Source organism: Eptesicus fuscus, chromosome 1, assembly GCF_027574615.1.
Source record: "Eptesicus fuscus isolate TK198812 chromosome 1, DD_ASM_mEF_20220401, whole genome shotgun sequence".
Classification (NCBI taxonomy): Eukaryota; Metazoa; Chordata; class Mammalia; order Chiroptera; family Vespertilionidae; genus Eptesicus; species Eptesicus fuscus.
The window spans coordinates 45,017,165-45,040,264 of NC_072473.1; the positions used below are offsets into that span (position 1 = coordinate 45,017,165).

Consider the following 23,100-nt stretch of genomic DNA (forward strand, 5'->3'; position numbering starts at 1 on the left):
GCAAAGCATTATTAAAAGAGATTGTAAAAGAGCCCTAACTGGTTTGGTTCAGTGGATAGAACATCAGCTTGTGGACTGAAGGGTCCCAGTTTTGATTCCAATCAAGGGCACATGCCCAGGTTGGGGCCTCATTCCCCAGTAGGGGGCATGCAGGAGGCAGCCAATCAGTGATCCTCTGTCATCATTGATGTTTCTATTTCTCCCTCTCTCTTCCTCTCTGAAATCAATAAAAAATATTTTTTATTAAAAAAAAAGAGTAAAAGCCACAACAACGAAATGGGAAAATATCCCGTGTTCATGGATAGCAAGAATCAACATAGTTAAAAATGGCCACATTACCCAAAGTAATATACAATTTTAATGCAATCACCATAAAAATCCCAATGTTGTTCTTTAAAGAAGTAGAACAAAAAATTGTAAGATTTGTATGGGACCACAAAAGACCCCAAATAGCTAAATCAGTTCTGAGAAAAAACAACAAAACCTGAGGTATCACACTACCTGGCTTCAAATTATACTATAGAGCTATGATAAAACACCATGGTAATGGCAGAAAAACAAGAGTTACAGATCATTGTGACAGAATTGAGCTATAAAACGGCATGTATATTGGCAGATAATTTTTCACAAAGTCACAGAAAAACACAGTGGAGTAATGAAAGCCTCTTCAATAAGTGGTGCTGAGAAAATTGGAAAGCTACACACAAAAGAATGAAATTGGATTATAGTTTGTCCCCATGTGCAAAAATTAACTCAAAATGGATCAAAGATCTAAAAATAATATCTGAAACAATAAATTACATAAAAGTAAGCTTAGGAACTAAACTTACGTACTGACCTTCATCTTCGAGTACATTTTAAGAACTTGACTCTAAATGCAAGGGAAGTAGAAGCAAAAATAAATGAGTTGGACTATATCAAACTAAAAGGCTTCTGCACCGCAGAAGACACTGATAACAATACAAAGAGGCAGCTGACCAGATAGGAGATTATATTTGCAAATACTATTTCCATCAAAGTTTTAATACACAAAATATATAAAGAACTTATAACACTCGAAAACAAATGAACAACTCAGTTAAAAATGGGAAGATGACTTGAACAGGCACTTCTCCCAAGAAGGACATATAAGCAGCCAATATATACATGAAAAGATGTTCAACCTTACTAGCAGTTATGGAAATGCAAATCAAAATTACAATGTGATACCACGTCACACTTGTTAGAGTGACTCTGATAAAAAGCAAAAGCAGAAACAAGTGTTGGAGAGGTTGTGGAGAAAAGGGAACTGTCATTCACTGCTCGTGGGAATGTTGACTCGTACAGCCACAATGGAAAACAGTCTGGCGTTTCCTTAAAAAATTAAGAATAGAGTTACCATATGACCTAGCACTGCCTCCTCTGAGTATATACCCCCAAAATTCGACAAAATGTATTCTTAAAGATAAATGCTTCCCTGTGTTCATTACAGCATTATTCATGTTGGCCAAGACACTGAGGCAACCAAGGTGTCCTTCAATGATTATTGGATAAGGAAGATGTATTTATACGCAATGGAATACTACTCAGGTATAACAAAAGATGAAGTACTGCCATTTGCAATAACATGGATAGATCTTGAGAATATTATGCTGAGTGAAATAACTCAGGCAGACAAATCTAAGAACCATATGATTTCATTCATGTTTGGGATATATAACTGAATGTCGTGCACAGAAACAGAAATCTGTCAACAGAGGAAGGGTTTGGTGGGGTTAAGGGCATGAAGGGAGGCTAATATATGGTGAGGGGACATGATTTGACTTGTTGGTGGGCACACAGTGCAATATACACATTTTGTAACATAATTGTCCACACCTTAAACATAGCATCCTGTTACCCAATTTCATCCAAATAAATGTAATAAAAATAAATGTAATAGAATAATATAAATTACAACTAGTCAGACTTCTAAAACCTAACAACTGATCCCTTTTTCAACACACAAACACACCTGAAAAATCCAAGGATAGTAGATTGTATTGAGCAGCGGAGGCTGTATGGAGAAAGGACAGAGACAGTTTCCTGAGATTCAGCTCGGTGCCCATCCTGCCTCCATAGAGTGTAGAAGTAATGGAGAAATTGGGCTGCAACTCTTACAATGTAGCCTGGAACATAAGAGAAGCAGATATAGTTTTCCCCCATGAAGAGACATCGCACTTCCTCATTCCCCATCATGTCAGACTCATCAGAATCGGTGGGTCAGAAGTTTGCCTCCCTAGTTGCACCCTTCCCTGAAGATCCTAGCAAAGCAAGCTAAGAAGTCACACACAGCCTGGTGGTGCCCAAGATAATTGCTGGTGGCATTTCAGGGTCAGATAGTAGGACTGCAGAAAGCAAATCTGTCTCACATTTCCCAGCAGAGTTCGTAAAAGAAAGCTTTTACCCACAGACAGCACAGTTTGTGCCCAGTTCTCTTATTGGCAGAGTGGCACAGCCTAGGCAGCACAAACTTGCTTTTCTTTCCTCCCCCATCCTGACAGTCTAGTAGCTGCAGTGGAGACACCTTCAAAACACATAGTGAGGCCAACAACATTAGTAAAAAGGAAATAGCATAGGGAACGTGTAATATCATTTCTTCACCACTCCCACATTTCTTCACCACAGTGATGGTGCTGTTAACTTAGGCAAGCCAGTCACAGAGGGGACACCCACAATCCCAGTGAGTGTGTGGCATATTCCTTAACCTAACTTATGGTGCTTCACCTCGATCCCAGATGCAAAAATAGTGCTTAATAAGAGGAAAAAACCCTTACATTCTAACACCATTCACTGGTAGACAAAAGAAAGTACCTGCCTATCAATAAATGCTCAAAATTGTTGATAGCAAAGTCACTCTCCTATATAGTAAAAGGGTAATATGCAAATCAAACAAACAGTGGAACAAACAGTTGCTATGACCCGCACTGACCACCAGGGGGCAGACGCTCAGCGCAGGAGCTGCCCCCAGCCCACAGGCCCCGATTACCCGATCAGGGCCTGCCGGCCAATCTCTTGGCCCCTTCCCCTGCCCAGCAGGTTCTGATGGTCCGATGGAGAATGGGGAACCAGGGGTGGTGGCAGTGGATGTGGGCAGCGCCAAGCCAAGGCCCCCAGGCCGCTGGTCACCCCACACACAGAGGGCGACCTGCAGCGGGAGACGGTGCTGGCGAGCGGGCGGGAACGGCCAACCTCTTGGTCCCTCCCCCTGGCCTGCAGGCTCCAATCACCCAATGGCGAACTGGGAACCAGGGGTTGGTGGTGGGGGGGGGGCAGGGCTGGCTGTTGGCAGCTGGGGGGCGGGGCCGGCTGCTGGCAGCCAGGGAGGGTGGCCCTGATCACAGGCCAGGCCTAGCGACTGTACCCGTGCACGAATTTTGTGTACCGGGCCTCTAGTATCTAAATAAGAAAAGAGTTCATTACCTCAAATGTGCAGGCAGAAACAATCTATCAAATACCCTGAAAAACCAAGGTTACATGGGAGTACTGAAAGAAAAGTCTCCAGAAACCAAACTCAAAGTTGTAGAATACTGTGACTTAAAGGACAGAGAATTTATGATTGTAGTTATGAAGAAGCTCAATAACAAACAAGAGAACTAGCAAAGGCAATGAGTTCAGAAAGAAAATTAATGAAGCTTCCCTCTTTTTACCAAAGGGATGGAAACTAAAACAAACAACCAAAAAAAAAAAATAGAAATTCTGGAGCTGAAGAAATTAATAAATGGGATGAAGACTGTATTAGCATTAGATATAAACCTGAGCATGGAAGAGAGAATGAGTGGGCTCAAAGATGGAAACCTAGAAATGACTCAGGAGGAAAAAGAGAGAACCAATAGTTTATAAATTGAAACAATTCTTCGAGAATTATCTGATTCCAATAGAAAGGGCAACATAAAAATGTTGGATATAGCCGAAACCGGTTTGGCTCAGTGGATAGAGCGTCTGCCTGTGGACTGAAGGGTCCCAGGTTCGATTCCGGTCAAGGGCATGTACCTTGGTTGCGGGCACATCCCCAGTGGAGGGTGTGCAGGAGGCAGCTGATCGATGTTTCTGACTCTCTATCCCTCTCTCTTCCTCTCTGTAAAAAATCAAATATATTTTTAAAAAATAAATAAAAAATGAAAATGTTGGATATACCAGGATAAAAGAGTGAGAACAGTACAGAGAGCCTATTCAAATGAATAATTGATGAGGACTTCTTAAACCTAAGCAAAGAACTAGATCTCTGAATTCAAGAAGCTAACAGAACACCTAATTATTTAGGCAAAAAGATCTTGTTCAAGATACATTATATTTAAACTGTCAAAAATTAATGACAAGTAAAATTTCTAAAAGCAGTCAAGTATAAAAAGAGTAACCTAGACGGAAAACCCAATTAGATTTTAATCAGGTCTTTTATCAGAAACTTGTAAGCCAGGAGATAGTGGGATGAAATGTTCAAAATATTGAAAAAGAGAAACCATTGGCCAAGAGTAATACAAGGTGAGGCAAAAGAGGTTTACAGGCTTACAGTTGTGAATAAGGGAAACACAATTTATTATTGTCTTATCATTAATTACTAGAGGCCTGGTGCATGAAATTCATGCACTCCGGGGGGAGGGGTCCTTCAGCCTGGCCTGCGCCCTCTTGTAGTCCGGGAATATTTGGGGGATGTCTGACTGATGGCTTAGGCCTGATACCTGCTGTCGGACATCCTTAGTGCTGCAGTGGAGGCAGGAGAGGCTCCTGCCACCGCCGCTGCACTTGCCAGCCATGAGCCTGGCTTCTGGCTGAGCGGTGCTCCCCCTTTGGGAGTGCATTGACCACCAGGGGGCAGCTCCTGCATTGAGGGTTTTCCCCCTGGTGGTCAGTGTGCATCATAGCATCCGGTCGTTCCGCTGTTCGGTTGATTTGCATATTAGCCTTTTATTATATAGGATTATATCATTTTCCATATGGACGACTGTTAATCTACTTTGCCACACTCTCTATATTCAGCAAAGTTATGCTTTGGATAGGAAGGAGAAATAAAGACTTTCCCAGTCAAAAACAAAAACTGAAACACAGAAGATGGAGAGCAAGAAGACAAAGCCAGCAATGTCTCCACTGTTGCCTTTCTCTCTATCCCATAACAGGGTCCAGAGCCGGTCCTCCCTCCATCTTTGGAATGAAGACTAGTAATTCATTGATAACAGTTATGAGGGTCCCTGTGAATAGTCAGTACTGCTTCTTTCTTTTCTGGAGGATGCCCATTCCAGAACTGGATCCATCAGAGCTGGGAAGCCTGGATCTGTCAGATACATCCATCTACAAGGTCAAGGACAACAGCATTGTCAAAATGATCCAGCAAGCAACTGAAACAGAGCAGGAGAAAATCCCTGAAGGCGTGCCCTCCTTTAGTGCAGCACCTTCAAGTTCTGGAGAACTCACATTGCCAGCATCCAATCCTTCGAACTGGACTTACTCTAAGCCCAATACTTTTCTCACCCACAGTGCCCTCATTGTCTTCCCTTTCAAGTCTCTTCCTTTCCCTCCTTTCCCCTATTAATCTTGCTCTCTCCCCTCAATTGTTTTGAGGTGGTGCTGTTAAGTCTGCCAGAGTTGTGTCTTATTTATTCGTTCATTTATTCATTCATTTATTGTATCAATTTTTCTCAAAAACCTTCAAGCCCCAAAGCAAAGGGTTTAAGCAACAGAGTACTTACTGTGTCACAAGGATTCCTCCTCTCCTTCCCTTATTTATTACAGAAAACAGGCCTGATGGGGGAACCAGAGAGTAGTATAGCCCCATAAAATAGAAGGATTGATATATTTTTTTAAAATATATTTTATTGAATTTTTACAGAGAGGAAGGGAAAGGGATAGAGAACCAGAAACATCGATGAGAGAGAAACATCGACCAGCTGCCTCCTGCACACTCCCTACTGGGGATGTGCCTGCAACCAGGGTACATGCCCTTGACCAGAATCGAACCTGGGACCCTTCAGTCCACAGGCCGACGCTCTATCCACTGAGCCAAATCGGTTAGGGCAGGACTGATTTTTTTTTTAAACCTAATTTTAATCAGATTTTGAGATTGCTCATACCTTCCTAATTTTCTGCTCTAGGTCAATAAATACAGTTTTTTCTTAAAGGGTTGATGAATACCTTATAAATTTTAATGTGAGATTATGTGGTACAAGACAGTAGGATTTCTAAAAGGTAAGGTGATAACACACTTGATTTTTTATCATTCTCCTCTTAGAGAAATTGTGGGTAAAGATGTGAAACAAGAGGCAATAATATCTTGGAATCTGAAAATAGGGGAAAGACCTGAATCATTTTAGAAATAGCCAATCTCTCTCATAAGGGTATTTCTTCTTCAAGCCTACTCACTTTACCATTTTGCTCCTAATTAGAGGTTGACAACTCTGAGGAAAATCACTCAATTTCAAATCTTAAAATGCAATCTTGCTGACTTATAGTATTTGGTATGGTTTTGATTCTGTTTCTAAAAGGCATCGGGTTAGGTCCTCAGTATTTTAGATTTGCCTTCCTGCATTTGAGATGTATATTGATCAATAGGTCTCAGGGAAAGTTTTTCACATATCTTGAGACCATGAAATGAACAATCATATTCTTACCCTACATCCTGTTCCAACTCCTTACAAAATTTTTGATGCTGATTTGTACTCCCATTTAATCATTTCTGTAATAAAGATATTCAATGCCAGTAAGGAAAAAATCTAGGAGAGCCGAGACCGGTTTGGCTCAGTGGATAGAGCGTCGGCCTGCGGACTCAAGGGTCCCAGGTTCGATTCTGGTCAAGGGCATGTACCTTGGTTGCGGGCACATCCCCAGTAGGGGGTGTGCAGGAGGCAGCTGATCGATGTTTCTCTCTCATCGATGTTTCTAGCTCTCTATCCCTCTCTCTTCCACTCTGTAAAAAATCAATAAAATATATTAAAAAAAAAAAAAAACTAGGAGAATTTACCTCCACAAGATCTGCATTTCAAGTAATTTTGAATGAAGCAATTGTACCTGAAACAAAAAGACAGAATATGCAAAACTTTGAGTAGGATAACAAAATAGACAGAAGGGGGAAAGTACAACCTTTTTTCAAAATAGAGTATCAAATAATTAACTATATTATAAAGGTTAAAGGGGAAAAGTCTATTTTTTATTGCTGACACTATTACAGATGTTCCCCTTCCTCCCAACCCTGTACCCTCCTCCACCCAGCCCCCACAGTGCCCACTGGCCTTCACCACATTGTTGTCTGTATCCATGGGCTATACATACATGTTCTTTGACTAATCTCTTCACCTTATTTTATCTAGTCCCCACACGCCTCTCCTCAGACAGCTGTCAGTCTGTTCCATGTATTCATGCCTCTAGTTGTATTTTGTTTGTCCATTTATTTTGATAGATTCCACGTATAAGTGAGATAATATGGTATTCGTTTTTTTTTCTGACTTTCTTATTTTGCTTAGCATAATAATCGCTAGGTCCATCCATTTCTTTGAAAAGGGTAACACCTTGTTTTTAAAACTGCATAGTATTCCACTGTGTATACTAGTATGTACCACAGCTTCTTTATCCAGTCATCTACTGATGGGGACTTGGGCTGCTTCCAGATCTTGGCTATTTTAAATACTGCTGCTATGAACATATGAGTACATACATTTATTCTGATTGATGTTTCGGGATTCTTAGGATATATTCCCAGACATGGATTGGTGGGTCAGAAGGTTGTTCTGTTTTTACTTTTTGAGGAAACTCCATACTGCTTTCCACAGTGACTATACCAGTCTGCATTCCCACCAACAGTAATATAACCTGACTAGAGGCCCAGTGCACGAAATTCGTGCACAGAGGGGGGTTGTCCCTCAGCCCAGCCTATACCCTCGCCAATATGGGACCCCTCAAGGGATGTCCGACTGCCCGTTTAGGCCTGATCCCGGATCGGGCCTAAACGGGCAGTCGGACATCCCTCTCACAATCCAGGACTGCTGGCTCCCAACTGCTTGCCTGCCTGCCTTAATGATTGCCCCTAACCGCTTCTGCCTGCCAGCCTGATCATCCCCTAACCACTCTGCTGCCAGCCTGTTTGCCCCCAACTTCCCTCCTCTGCCAGCCTGGTCACCCCTAACTGCCCTCTCCTGCAGGGCTGATCACCTCCAACTTCCCTCCCTTGCAGGCCTGGTCCTTCTCAACTGCCCTCCCTTGCAGGCCAGGTGCCTCCCAACTGCCCTCTCCTGCTGGCCATCTTGTGGTGGCCATCTTGTGTCCACATGGGGGCAGGATCTTTGATCACATGGGGGCAGCTATATTGTGTGTTGCAGTGATGATCAATCTGCACATTACTCTTTTATTAGATAGGATAGAGGCCTGGTACAGGGGTGGGGGCCAGCTGGTTTGCCCTGAAGGGTGTCCCGGATCAGGTGGGGGTTCCCTTGGGGCGTGGGGCAGCCTGAGCGAGGGGTCTGTGGTAGTTTGCAGGCCAGCCACGCCCCCTGGCAACCCAAGCAGAGGCCCTGGTATCTGGAATTTATTTTCCTTCTACAATTGAAACTTTGTAGCCTGGAGCGGAGCCAAGCCTGGGGCTCCCTCCGAGGCCGGCAGCCATTTGTGTTGGGGTTATAATTGAAACTTTGTTGCCTTAAGTGGGTGGGCCCGGCCAGGGTGTGCAGAAAGCTTTGCTTCCCCTGTTGCTGGTGGCAACCCTGGCCTGCTCTCTCAAGCTCCATTCTGCCACCATTTGTTTAAATTTGTTTACCTTCTATAATTGAAACTTTGTAGCTTGAGTGGAGGCTTAGGCCTGGCAAGGGCAGGTGGAAAGCTTTGCTTCCTCTGTTACCTAGGAAACCTTGCTCTCTGTGGCTGTAGCCATCTTGGTTTGGGTTAATTTGCATACTCGCTCTGATTGGATGGTGGGCATGGCTTGTGGGCATGGCTTGTGGGTGTGTTGGAGGTATGGTCAATTTGCATATTTGTCTATTATTAGGTAGGATATGTGGTATTGTCATCCCTCCAACTTTGCTCTTCTATCTCCGAATTGCTATGGCTATTCGGGATCTTTTTTTATTCCATATAAATTTTTGGAGAGTTTGTTCTAGGTCTGTGAAATATGCTGTTGGTATTTTAATGGGGGTTGCATTGAATCTATAGATTGCTATGGATAGTATGGACACTTTAATGATGTTGATTCTACCAGTCATTGAACATGGTATATTCTTCCACTTGTTTATATCTTCCTCTATCTTTTTTTAATGTCCTGTAGTTTTCCAAGTACAGGTCTTTTACATACTTGGTTAAGTTTATTCCTAGGTATATTAATTTTTTTGCTGCAATGGTAAGTGGGATTTTTTTTTAAGTTTCTTTTTCTGTGAGTTCAATATTGGTGTATAAAAATGCCATAGATTTCTGGGTGTTAATTTTGTATACTGCTACATTGCTGAAATCATTTATTAAATCTAGTTTTTTGATGGCATCTTTATGGTTTTCTATGTACAATATTCTGACATCTGCAAATAATGACCGCTTCATTTCTTTTCCAGTTCAGATACTTTTTATTTCTTCTTCTTGTCTGATTGCTATGGCTAGCAGTTCCAATACTATGTCGAACAGGAGTGGTGAATGTGGGTATCCTTGTCTTGTTCCTGTTCTTAGGGTTTTAGTATTTGCCCTTTGAGTATGATGTTGGTTGTAGGCTTGTCATATATGGCTTTCATTATGTTGAGTTATGTTTTCTCTATTCCCACTTTTCTGAGAGTTTTTATCAAGAAAGGGTGTTGGATTTTGTCAAATGATTTTCTGCATCGATTGATATGATCATGTGTTTTTTTTTTACTTTTAATTTGTTTATGTGATGTATCATGTTTATTGATTTGCAAATATTGTACCAGCCTTACATCCCTGCAATAAATTCCACTTGGTCATGGAGTATGATCTTTTTACTTTTTGAGGTCATTTTGTTCATTTTGGATGCAATTTTCTAATATTTTGTTGAAGATTTAGCATCTGTGTTCATCAGGAATATTGGCCTGTAATTCTCTTTCTTTAAAGTGACTTTATCTGGTTTTGGGATTAGGGTAATGCTGGCTTCATATAAAGGGCTTGAAAATGTTCCTTCCTCTTGAATTTTTTTGAATAATTAGAGGATTGGGGTTCTTCTTAGAATGTTTGGTAAACCTCCCCTATGAAGCCATCCTGACCAGGGCTTTTGTTTGCTGGAAGTTTTTAAATACTGCTTCAATTACATCGGTAGTTCTTGTCCTATTCAGGTTTTCTGATTCTTCTTGATTGAGTTTTTGAAGATTGTATTTTTTCTAAGAATATGTCCATTTTCATCTATGTTTTCCAGTTTGTTGGAATAGAGTTGTTCATAGTATTTTTTTAAACAATCTTTTGTATTTCTGTGGGATCAGTTGTTACTTCACCTCTTTCATTTCTGATTTTTTTTTTTAAATTTAGGTCCTCTCTCTCTGTTCCTTTGTGAGCCTGGCTAGAAGTTCATCAATCTTGTTTATCCTTTCAAAGAACTAGCTCTTAGTTCTATTGATCTTTTGTATTTTATTGTTCTCTATGTCATTTTTTTACCGTTCTTATCTTTATTATTTCCTTCCTTATACTTACTCTGGGCTTTTCTTGTTGCTCTAGTTCTTTAAGTTGTAGGCTTAGATAAGTTATTACCAGTTTTTCTTTTATTTTTTATTTTTTTTTAGCTAGGGGTGTAGTATTATGAACTTCCCTCTCAGGACTGGTTTCACTGTGTCCCATAGATTTTAGATTGTTGTGTTTTCATTTTCATTTGTTTCCAAAATGTTTTTTATTTCCTCTTTGATCTCTTTGGTAAACCATTGTTTAATAGCATGCTATTTAGCCTCCAAGTGTTTGAATTTTTTTGTAGTTGATTTCTAATATTATGGCATTGTGGTCTGAGAAGATGCTTGATATGCTTTCAATCTTCCTGAATTTGTAGAGACTTCATCTGTGTTCTCATATTTGGTCTATCTTTGAAAATGTCCCATGTACCCTTTAGAAGAATGTATATTCATTCCATATCTTGGGGTGCAATTTTTTGAAGATGTACATTAATTCCATCTGATCTAGTGAGTCATTTAGAATTGCTGTTTCTTTCCTGATTTATTGTCTAGAGGATTTATCCAGTGATGTCAATGGTGTATTAAAGTCTCCTATTATGATTGTATTGCTGTCAATCTCTTCCTTGATATCTTCCAGAAGTCTTTTTATGCATTTGGGAGCTCCTGTATTGGGTGCATATATGTTTACCAGAATTATATCCTGTTGTTGAATCGATTCCTATAGTATTACTAGAGGCCCAGAGTACGAATTTGTGCATCATTGGGGTCCCTCGGCCTTGCCTGTGGGATCAGGCCAAAACAGGCTCTCCGACATCCCCTGAGTGGTTCCTGATTGAGAGAGGGTGCAGGCCAGACCGAGGGACCCCACTGGTGCATGATCAGGGCCGCTGAGGGACACTGGAGGTTGGCCAGCCAGGGAAGGACCATGGGAGGGCTCCAGTGCATGTCCGACCTGTCTCACTCAGTCCCAATTGGTCGGACCCTAGCAACAAGCTAACCTACTGGTTGGAGCTCTGCCCCCTGGTGGTCAGTGCACGTCATAGCGACTGGTCGACTGGTCGATTGTCTGCCCCCTGGTGATCAGTGCACATCATAGCAAGTGGTTGAGCAGCCTTAGCATATCATTAGCATATTATGCTTTGATTGGTTGAACAGCCGACTGGTCGACTGGGCACTTAGCATATTAGGCTTTTATTATATAGGATTAACTGGCCTTCCTTATCTCTTGGTATGGTCTTCACTTTGAGGTCATTTTTGTCAGATATAATTATTGCCATCCCAGTTTTTTGTTTTTTTTTTCTCATTTCCATTTGCCTGAAAATTATTTTTCATCCCTTCACTTTCAGTTTATGAGACCTTTGTTCTGGGGTGGGTCTCTTGAAAACTATGTATTATGTATTATTATCCTTTCAGCTACCCTATGTCTTTTGATTGTAGCATTGCTGGCTTAATGGTAATAAACTCTATCATTTTTTTGTCTGCAAAGCTCCTGATTTCACCTTGATTTTGAATGATAGCCTTGCTAGATAGAGTATTCTTGGATTCAGTCCCTTGCTTTGTATACTTCATTCCATTCCCTTCTGGCCTGTTGTGTTTCTGTTGAGAAATCAGTTGATGGTCTAATGGGAGACCCCTTATATGTAACTTTCTGTCTCTCTCTGGCAGCCTTTAAGATTCTTACTTTGTCATTGATGACAAATTCTTACTTTGTCATTGATGCCAATTTAATTATAATTTGCCTTGGTGTCAGTCTTTTCAGATTCATCTTGATTGGGACTCTGTTCTTCTTGTACTGTGTGACTTTTTTCTTCTCCAGGTCAGGGAAGTTTTCTGTCATTATTTCTTCAAATTGTTTTTTATTTCCTCAAACTGGTTTTCTATTCCTTGCTTAGCTTCCTCTCATTCTGGCACCCTTATTATGTTGATATTTTTGTTGTGTGTGTGTGTTTGTTTTCCCAGAGCTCCCGTAGGCTCTCCTAATTTTTAATCATTTTTTCAGTTGTTGCTCTGCTTGGGTGTTTTTTTCTGCTGTGTCTTCTACATCGTCCATTCAGTCCCCAGCTTCTTCTAGTCTACTGTTGATACCTTCTATTGTGTTCTTCATTGCAGCTATGTCATTCTTCATTTCCTCTTGATTCTTACACATGGTAAATTTCTCATCCAGACGTGTGAGCATCCTTATAACCATTATTACTCTGAATTCTTTCTCTGACAAATTGCTTGCCTTCATTTCATTTAGTTCCTTTTCTAGTGATTCTTGCTTTTCTCCATTTGGGGATTATTTCTTTGTCTCTTCATTTTTGCTATTCCTTTGTAATTATTTTTATGTATTAGATCAAAGTGCTATGCCGCCTAAAGTTTTTTGAATTGGTCTTGTGTAGTAGATGCTTTGTGGAACCCATTGGTGAAGTCTCTCATTACTCCTGGGTTGGGAGTTTTAGGGAGGTCCCCTACTTGAGATATTTGGGTTCTCCTGATGTAGTTCAAACATTATTGTTTTGTTCCTGGATGGAGTCTACTCTCAGGGTGTCTGATTATGTGGCTCACCTCACTCCCTACCACATCGTGCCAACTATTGTGGAGGTGCTGACCGAACAGCACAAAATACAACATGTCGAGACACAACACAGAAAGGACAAAACAAGATTGTACACAAGATACCTATAACCCCAATAAAAGTAACCACTGGAGAAAAGAGAATTAGGAAGGAGAAAGGAGAACAAGAATGATAGTGAGAAAAAAAGAGAAAAACTATACTGATAAAACACAACAAAACAAACAAATAAGCCAAGAAGCACCAACAAAAAACATGTAGAAAAAAAAGATTGGGCAGGGTCTGTTGATGCAGAGATTAAATAGATTAAATAAGGTTGAGGAATTGTATGAATAGGGGAAGGACTATGTTTTAGAATAGAGGAGGGAGAAAAGAAATGAGAAGACAGGAAGAAAAAATACAAAGAAATTTCTTTTTTGAAAAGGAGAATAGAGGAGAGACCATAAAGGCCTAAACTTAGGAAGTGAAACAAGTTAAAAACATTTCAGAAGAAAAGAGCAAGAGAGAAAAATATTGAGTAGAGAAGAGAAAGGAAAGAGAAGTGTAAATGGAATAGATGCAGGTAAGTGGAAATTAGATATATGAATAAACCAACAGAGTTTAGAATAACACATCAATAAAGCAGATAAAGGATATCCACTTTAAAAAGGGGGGGGGGGGGGGGAAGGAAATAGGAAACGTAAAGAAAACCTGGAGGAAAGAAAGAGAAGTGAGGAACAATATGGTGCAAAAAAAGGAAAAATAAAATAAGATAAAATGAAAAATAAAAAATAAAAAAAAAATTTTAAGTAATAGAAATTTAAAAATAAAAAAGTGAAGTGTTGTTCACTTCAGCCAAATTTTAATGACCAATGGGAGCTGGTTTAGTACCCCATTCTTCTGTTTGCTAATTCTGGGCTTCCTGTTAGGTACTTGCTAGGTGCTGGCCACTGTCAGGCACTGTGTTTTAGCATTTAGCACCCTGCTTGAATCTCCAAGTGATCCACAGGTCCTCTGCTTTTGTCTGTCTCCACAGGCTTTGGCTGCAAGCAGGTGGGGCCAATCTGCCCTCTTTGCCTGTTTGCCAGCTGTCAGTCTTAATCACTCAAGCGTCTGTTTCTGACAGGGCTTTAGGTGGGGTTGGTGATGTTTCACTTTCATGGAGTAATATGGGTGTGTTTTTTTTCCTGACCCAGAGCTACTTACTCCTCCACTAGTGACTCAAAATACTACTCTGGCCCTCGTTGGTCAGAGATCGTTGTATGGAGACCAATGGAGTTGGCTAGCAACCTGGAGTTTTTGTCAGTCTGGTTCCCAGAATAGCAAGCCAGTCACTGGGGGCTCTTTGGGCCTCTGCAGACCTTTAACCTTTTGCACTCAGATGTCAAGTGTGACGGTTATTGAATGTATCAATAATTTGAAATATAAAAAAATCCAAGTAAATAAGTTTGTGTGAAAAGGAACTCCAGTTTTTTATTCTACTGCCACGCTTTGTAAAATCTGGGGTATTTAAAAAATTAAATCCCGAGTAGAATAAAGGAATCGAGAAAAAAGCAAGCGAGTGCAAAGGGTTAAACTTGGCCTTTGTCTTTGTTTCCTTTGTATAGTTCCAACAGCAGGCAGGGTGTGGCAGTCTGTATTACCTGCCTTGAGGCTACTCTGAGGGGCTAGCTCTTCAAGGGAGAAATGGCCGCTTAGGTTTGGAAGCTTAAGAATGTCCCAATACCGGACTCCTGGCCACATATCTATGTTCTTCTTCCCTCCCAGCCTCTCCTCAGGCACCTAAAGTTTGTGCCTCTCCCCTCGTGCTGAAACCTCGGATGACTGTTTGCAATTGTAAAGTCTTATGTTCTGAGTTTAGCAAATAGAAGCAAAGACAAAACAACCACAATACAATGGGTTTCTCTCCCCCTAACACTGCATTCCTCCTGCCACCTTTTGTAGTGCAGCCTTTTTGCTTCAGTGGTCTTAGGTCCAGATTCCCCAGCCACCAGCAGGCATGTGGCTTTTCCTTTCCACAGTTGGTTGTTATGCCTGTCGTCCAGGGACACGGCTTTGGTGCAATGCAGCTTCCTCCTTACCATCTCGGCCTGCTGGCTGACTATCCCTCTCCAGCCCAGATCCTTATTCCTACTATTCTCTACCCCACAAATCGCACTCACAACACTATATTAAAAGGATTATATGTCATGATCAATGGGGTTTATTTCAGGAGCACAAGTTCGGTTCATCATTTACAAATCAATCAGTGTGATACCCAACTTTAACAAAATAAGAGATAAAAATCATATGATCATATCAATAGATGTAGAAAAATTATTTGGCAAGAAACAGTATCCATTTTTTATTAAAACACATGGCAAAGTGTATATAGAAAGAAAGTACCTCAATCTAGTAAAGGCCACATGTGATAAATAATCAGCCAGTGTTATACTCCATGGTGATAAACTGAAAGCTTTTCCTCTAATATCAGGAACAAAACAGCTTGCCCACTCTTACTACTATTATTCAACATAGTATTGGAAGTTCTAGTCAGAGCAATCATACAATAAAAAGAAATAAAAGACATCAATCTACAAAAATCTATTGTTTCTATATATTCACAAGGAACTATTGGAAAGATAAATTCCATTTACAATTGCAACAAAAATGAATAAACAACAGTAGAAGTGAAATACATGTATACTAGAAAGTACAAGACACTGTTGAAAACACAAATAAACGGAATTATTCATGGATCAGAATAATTAACATTGTGTAAATGGCCATATTACTTAAACTCTCTTCCAAAATCACTGTTTTTGTCTTCCCACCAGCAATATATGAAAGTTTCAGTCGCTTCACTTCTGTGCCAACATTTGGTCTTGTCAGGTATATAGTACTACCTATGGTTTCAATATGCATTTCCCTAATGTTAATGGTGTTGAATATCTTGGCATGTGCTTAGTTGTCATTCATATATTCACTTTGAAGTGTCTGTTCAAGTGTTTTGTCCATGTTTTAGTTGGGCTGTTGTTTTTCCCATTGAATTTTGTGAGTTATTTATGTACAGGTTCCCTCACTATCCCAAAGTAGAGCATTCCTATGAAACCTTCTGTAAGTCAGAATGGCATAAAGTGAAGAATATCCTCTCCTGTCCAAAAGTTCTCATTATGCCACTTGGTTTTATGAAAGATCTACATTAGTACTGTAACAGCTTTTTTCATAAAAGTGAAAATCCTCTTAGGAATTTTTTCAGTTGGTGAAAACAGGTACTAATATAGGTCTTTCATAAAAGTGAGGTGGCATAATGCAGACATTCAGAAAGTGGAAGATACCTGTCCTTATTTCCTCCAAGTCTATAAGCTTGTTTTTTAAATTCCCTTCATAGTGTCTTACAGAACAAAAGTTTTTAATTTTGATAGGTTGCAGTTTATCATTTTATTTTATTTTATGGATTAGTAGGGACCCAGTGCACGAATTCATGCACCTTGAAAGGAACTGTGGGCTGTGATGCCCATCCTCCACACCCCGCACAGGCCCACCTGCCGCAGCCCTTGTCCCGTCTGCCAGCAGCCCCACTCCTGCTGTCACTGCTCCTATGTGCTGAAGGCACAGAGCGATTGGGGCCAGCGCCAGCAGCCGGTGTGAGCAGGGTCGGCACCATCAGTGGGTGGAAGGGGCGGCTGCTGCCCTGATTGCCCCTCAGGAGCAGGGGACGGTGGAGAAGCCCTCATGGGCGATCACGGCCGGCAGCTGCCACGTGCACCAGCTGATGGCACCAAGCAATTGGGACCAGTGCTGAGTGCTGGCAGTGGGTGCAAGCAGCAGCTCTGGCGCTGGCTGCAGGTGTGAGCGGGGCTGATGCCAGCAGCAGGTGCGAGTGCCAGGCAGGACCGCGATGCACAGGAGCAAAGAATTTTCAATAACTACCAGAGGCTCGCCCTGATGACAATGACCGGTGCCCTGCCTTGGTCTGGTGCCCCTGCTCATCTGCTCCACCATCCCGCCACAGCCGACACTGCCATATTCTGCACTCTGTCACCTCCTGCTGATGAAAAGAGGTTCAACCTCCTTACCCTTAGGGAAACACAAATTAAAACTACAATCTACACTAATAAAAGAGAAACATGCAAATTAACCATTACTCTGCTACACCCACAAGCCACTCCCACCAGCCAATCAGGAGTGAGTATGCAAATTAACCCAACCAAGATGGCAGCCAGCCACGGAGCTGGAGCAAGCAAGAGGTTTGGGTTACCTTGGCGATGGAGGAAGCCAAGCTTCCCGCCCGCCCTGGCCGGCCCTGGCCTCCGTTGAAGGCTACAAAGTTTCAATTATAGAAGATAAATAAATCACAACAAAAATGGCAGCGGCCACATAGAAGATAAATAAATCCCAACAAAAATGGCAGTGGCCACAGAGCTGGAGCAAGCAGGAGGCTTGGGTTGCCCCCTGGGATGGAGGAAGCCAAGCTTCCCACCCGCCCTGGCCAGCCCTGGCCTCCGCTCAAGGCTACAAAGTTTCAATTATAGAAGATAAATAAATCCTAGATACTTGCTTCCAGCCGGCCCTGGCCTCCACTCAAGGAGGCGCTGAAAAAAAAAAAGAAAAAGCAAAAAAGGAGGGGCTGGGACCTTGGGTCGCCGGGGGGGGGGGGGTGATCAGGCCAGGATGGGATGGCAGGGGCCGTTGGGGGTAAGCAGATCAGCAGGGGGGCCAGTTGGAAGTGAGCAGGCCATCAGTGGGGGTCAGTTGGAGGTGATCAGGACAGCGGGGGGCAGTTTGGAGTGAGCAGGCCAGCAGGGGGGCAGTTGGGGGTGAGCAGGCCAGTGGGGAGGGAAGACGGGGGTGAGCAGGCCAGCAGAGGGGGCAGTTGGGGGTGATCAGGCTGGGGGGACATTTTGGGGCGAACAGGGCGGGGGGCAGTTGGGGCAATCAGGCATGCAGGCAGGCAGGTGAGCGGCTGGATCCAGAAGTCCCGGATTGTGAGAGGGATGTCTGATTGCCAGTTTAGGCCCGATCCCTGTAAACCGGCAGCAGGACATCCTTCAAGGGGTCCCAGATTGGAGAAGGTGCAGGCCGGGCTGAGGAACACCCCTCCCCCCCACCCCACCCCCGTGCACGAATTTCGTGCACCGGGCCTCTAGTGAGATATAATTCTATACCTATTAAAATTGTTTCAAATTTTTTAAAAGTGATGATACCAAAAGTTGATGAGGATGCGGATGAACTGGATCATTCACACTTTACTGTGGGAATGTAAAATGGTACAGCCACTCAGAAAGAGTATGGAATTTTCTTAAAAAGTCAATGTAAACTTACCATATTACTTAGCAATTGCACTGAAAACTGTTGTTATATTAGAGGACCAGTGCACAAAATTCATGCACCGGGTGGAGGGGGTGGGGATCCTCAGCCCAGCTTGTGCCCTCTTGCAGTCCGGGACCCCTCAGCGGATGTCTAAGCCGGCAGTCAGATATCCCTCTCGCAGTCCAGGGCTCTCGCAGTCCGGGACCCCTCGCTCCTTACCACCCGCCTGCAGTGGAGGCGGGAGAGGCTTCCGCCATGGCTGCTGCACTCCCCAGGCATGAGCCCAGCTTCTGGCTGAACGGCACTCCCCCGGTGGTCAATGCTCATCATAGCGACCAGTCGTTCAAATGTTCGGTTGATTTGCATATTAGGGTTTTATTATATAGGATGATACCTTCTTTTTTATGTTTAATATTTATTGTTCAGGTTATCTCTTTTTTCCCCCAATAGATCCCCTCCACCTGGTTCCCACCCCACCCTCTGCTCTTACCTCCCTTCCCCACTGTCCTCATCCATAGGTGTACGGTTTTTGTCCAGTCTCTTCCCGCACTCCCCACACCCTCTTCCGCCCAAGAATTGTCAGCCCTCCCCCTGATTCTATTATATTCATCAGTTTATATTCTGTTCATCAGATTTTTTATTCACTTGATTTTTAGATTCACTTGTTGATAGATATGTATTTGTTGTTCATAATTTTTATCTTTAGCTTTTTCTTCTTCTTCCTCTTCTTAAAGAATACCCTTCAGCATTTCATAGAATACTGGTTTGGCAGTGATGAATTCCTTTAGCTTTTTCTTATCTGTGAAGCTCTTTATCTGACCTTCAATTCTGAATGAAAGCTTTGCTGGGTAGAGTAATCTTGGTTGTAGGTTCTTGCTATTCATCACTTTGAATATTTCTTGCCACTCCCTTCTGGCCTGCATAGTTTCTGTTGAGAAATCAGTCACAATCGTATGCGTACTCCCTTGTAGGTAACTAACTTTTTTTCTTGCTGCTTTTAATATTCTCTCTTTGACTTTTGCTCTTGGCATTTTAATTATGATGTGTCTTGGTGTGGTCCTCTTTGGATTCCTTTTGTTTGGGGTTCTCTGTGCGTCCTGGACTTGTCAGTTTATTTCTTTCACCAGGTAGGGGAAGTTTTCTGTCCTTATTTCTTCAAATAGGTTTTCAATATCTCGATCTCTCTCTTCTTCTGGCACCCCCATAATTTGGATGTTGGTATGCTTGAAGTTGTCCCAGAGGTTCCTTACACTCTCTTCATATTTTTGGATTCTTCTTTCTTTTCCGGTTGGGTGTTTTTTGCTTCTTCATGTTTCAAATCTTTGACTTGATTCTTGTGATCCTCTAGTCTGCTGTTGGATCTCTGTGTATTATTCTTTATTTTAGTCAGTGTATACTTAATTTCTAGTTGGTCCTTTTTCATATCCTCAAGGGTCTCACTAAATTTATCGGCGGTTTCTAGAAGATTCTTAAATAACCTTATAACTATGGTTTTGAACTCTATATCCAGTAGTTTGCTTTCCTCCATTTCTTTCATTTGTGACCTGTTTCTTTGTCTCTGCATTTTGGCTGCTTCCCTGTGTTGATAGAGTGACTTTGTGTGCTAGGTGTCCTATAGAGCCCAGTGGCTCAGCCTCCCCAATTACCTTAGGTGGACACTCTTGGTGCATCCCTTTGTGGGCTGTGTGCACAGTCTTGTTGTAGTTAAACCTTGACTGTTGTTGGTATCTCTGGGAGGAATTGACCTCTAGGCCAATTGGCTGTGAGAATCAGTTGTGTCCACGATGGGAGAACTTATGTGCTGGAGACACCCTTATGAGGCAAGGCTTGCTTCAGTGGGGCTTTGATGCTCACTGAGTCTGCCCCCTAAGTGTGTTCCTTATGGATCTGAGGAGTTGTAATCTGGATGGTCCCACTCTGACCACTGGGTACACTGACTCTTGCATCTCCAAGGAGGTGCAAAGTCATCCACTGCCTGAGTCCCCCCAGTAGGAGCTACGGAGAGATCTGCAGATTCCTCTTCTTTGTTTGTGGTTTGGAGGTGCCCAGATGAGGCCCAGCTGTGAAGCAATGCCAGCTGCTGTGGAGCCTTGGGCCTTCTTTTGGAAGTTCTGGGGCTCTTTGACCCAGCTGCAGTTTGTTAGGTAATTTTAGATTGCAAAGGGCCAGGCCATTCATATGCAAAAGCCTCTGCGCACAGCTGGGGTGGGGTTGTAAATTGCTGTGGCGGGGTCTCAGGGAATCAACGGGTGGAGCAGACAGCAGTGGCTGACCGTCAGCCCTGCCCTAAGAGCTCCCCAGGTCTCCGTGTCCTGCGGTAATCGCTGGAAGCACCTCTGAGAGAATGCCGCTCTTATGTTCTGGCCCAATGCCAGACAGTTCAGTTCCCCCCCCGTATGAGTCTGGGTCCCCAGATTCTCACCCAGAACTGGAGTTCAGAGCAGTCAGGAGCTTGTATCTCCCTTCTGATTGAAAAAGAAAACTGTGTCCTCAGTTGCCAGCCCCTTTCCGCACGTGCACCTCCATACCTCCACACTTTCCGCACCACCTCTGAGTCTCAGTGTGCTTTTCTCTTTCCTTCTAGTTGTAGAATTTCCCTCAGCCAGCCTTCCTGTAGTTCTGGATGGTGTCCATTTTGTCTTTTAGTTGTAGTTTTGAAGTGGTTGTGCGAGGCAAAAATTTCAGGTGTTTACCTATGCCTCCATCTTGGTTTTTCCTTTCGATGATAAGTTCTTGATACATGCATCATACTCAGTGAACCTCAAGGGCATTATGCTGAGTGAAAAGCCTATCTCAAAAGGTTACATACTATTATTTCATGTATATAAATATTCTCAAAATCACTAAGCTATAGAGATTATGAACAGATTGGTGATTCCCAGAGGACAGGGACTGGGCTGAGGCAAGGTGAAATGGGAGTGAATATAAAAGAGGTAGTACAAGGGAGTTATTTTGTGGTGATGGGATAGTCCTTTATCTTGAGTGTGGACATAGATCTAAACATGAGATAACATTACATAGAACATGATTCAAACCACACACACACACACACACACACACACACACATGAATACACATTTTTAAAATGGGAAAACAGTTCTGTAGTTAACACTAAGGTATCAACATAGTAAGGCTGTGAGTTATGAGAATTTTCTGCTAGCTGTAATTACCACTTCATTTCTCACTCAAGTATATTGAAATGCAAGTGTGGTGATGTGGCTATATTATATGGAAAATCTGAATCTGCTCAAATTTATCCAAATTACTTATACCATATTTTACAACTATAGCTGTTTGAGAGCATCCATTTTAGGGTACAAAAGTAGTAAAATATTATGGTCTCTACCTTATATGCTACTAATATGGCTATGGTATAATAGAATTTCAAGTCTGACCTGGATTTTAATCCCAGTTCTGCTGCTTACCAGACCTGAGTTTTCTCAATTGTAGGCATAATACCCATTTCATAGAATTGTTTTCATTCAGCTCTCTTTCAACAATTTTTGAACGGTTCCTAGCACCATATCCAACTCATATAGCTGTTGTTCACAAAATGTTTGTTTTGCCACAAAAAGTCACCAAGGTTGAGATGGTAGTATATTCATGCACCTATAGACAAAGTGAATGATAAATATATACTAAAAATGATTATATGTTGAGGTATAATCTACAAAAACGAGGAGCTGGAAAATGGTAAGTGCCAAGTGGGCTGTGGTTGTTAGAGAAGCCATCATGATAGGAATGGGATTCAAAGTAGGTTTTGAAGAATGGAGAGGTCTGGAGAGGTAAATCAGGTGGGAGACCATTATAAGCAAAAGCAAGAGCCTGAGGTTATTAACATGGAATGGGTTTTCATTGTTTTCATTAACCCTTATACAATTGTTTTCACATGTCATTAATGTATATGAATTTAATTTCTTCAAATAAAACTTTGGCAGTCTAACCAACTTCATGTTTCTAAATGAAAGTTGTTGCTTTTGATACTATAACTTTGCATAGAAATGTGAATGATTGAATGTTTGCCCTTAATATATGAAAGCATTATATTCCTAATTTTCATATATTGTGGGGTATTCTCATGGAGAAATAGGTTAGTTTTGCAAGGTAGTTTGTTATTCAGTGGATATTATTTTGTATATGTTGGAGCAAAGGAATCTTTATGGGGAAAATAGGTGTATCACTGTTATTTGGTCTTCCAATGGTGAATCAGCCATACATAATAGTAATTATTTGCTTTTGAAATCCTCTTTGCTGTGTAATTCCAGTTTTACCATTATTTTGGGGAATGAATAATTTTATATGCATGTATTAAGTACCTTTTATATACAAAGCATTGTATTCAACATGGGTAGGGCAGAAAGAGAATTATGATACAGATCATCAAGAATGTAGTAGGAAAGAAAAAATATATACACAGATAACTACAAGGCAATTTGCCATAAGTGCCATGAGCTGTGTAGGATATCAGATAATGGAGATATCTTTTTTGAGTGAATGATCAGGGATGATTTTATGATCAGGCAGGAGCATCTGAATAATGCACATCCTATCCTATCTAATAAAAGAGTAATATGCAAATTGACCGTACCTCCAGTACACCCACAAGCCACGCCTACCAACCAATCAGGTTGCAAGTATGCAAATTAACCCAACCAAGATGGCTGCGGCCATGGAGAGAGCAGGGGGCTTCGA

At 41.9% G+C, this 23,100-nt stretch overlaps 2 protein-coding genes across 2 annotated transcripts in view; both read left to right on the forward strand.

Annotated features, from left to right (window-relative positions):
• Positions 1-23,100, forward strand: part of ABCB7 (ATP binding cassette subfamily B member 7) — a 161,419-nt gene that overhangs the window by 99,850 nt on the left and 38,469 nt on the right. The window lies entirely within an intron of this gene.
• LOC103301870 (protein AF1q-like) lies at positions 5,195-5,466 on the forward strand. The gene is given in 2 exon segments (XM_054715647.1): positions 5,195-5,381; positions 5,384-5,466. Coding segments are annotated over 2 exon segments (270 nt in total).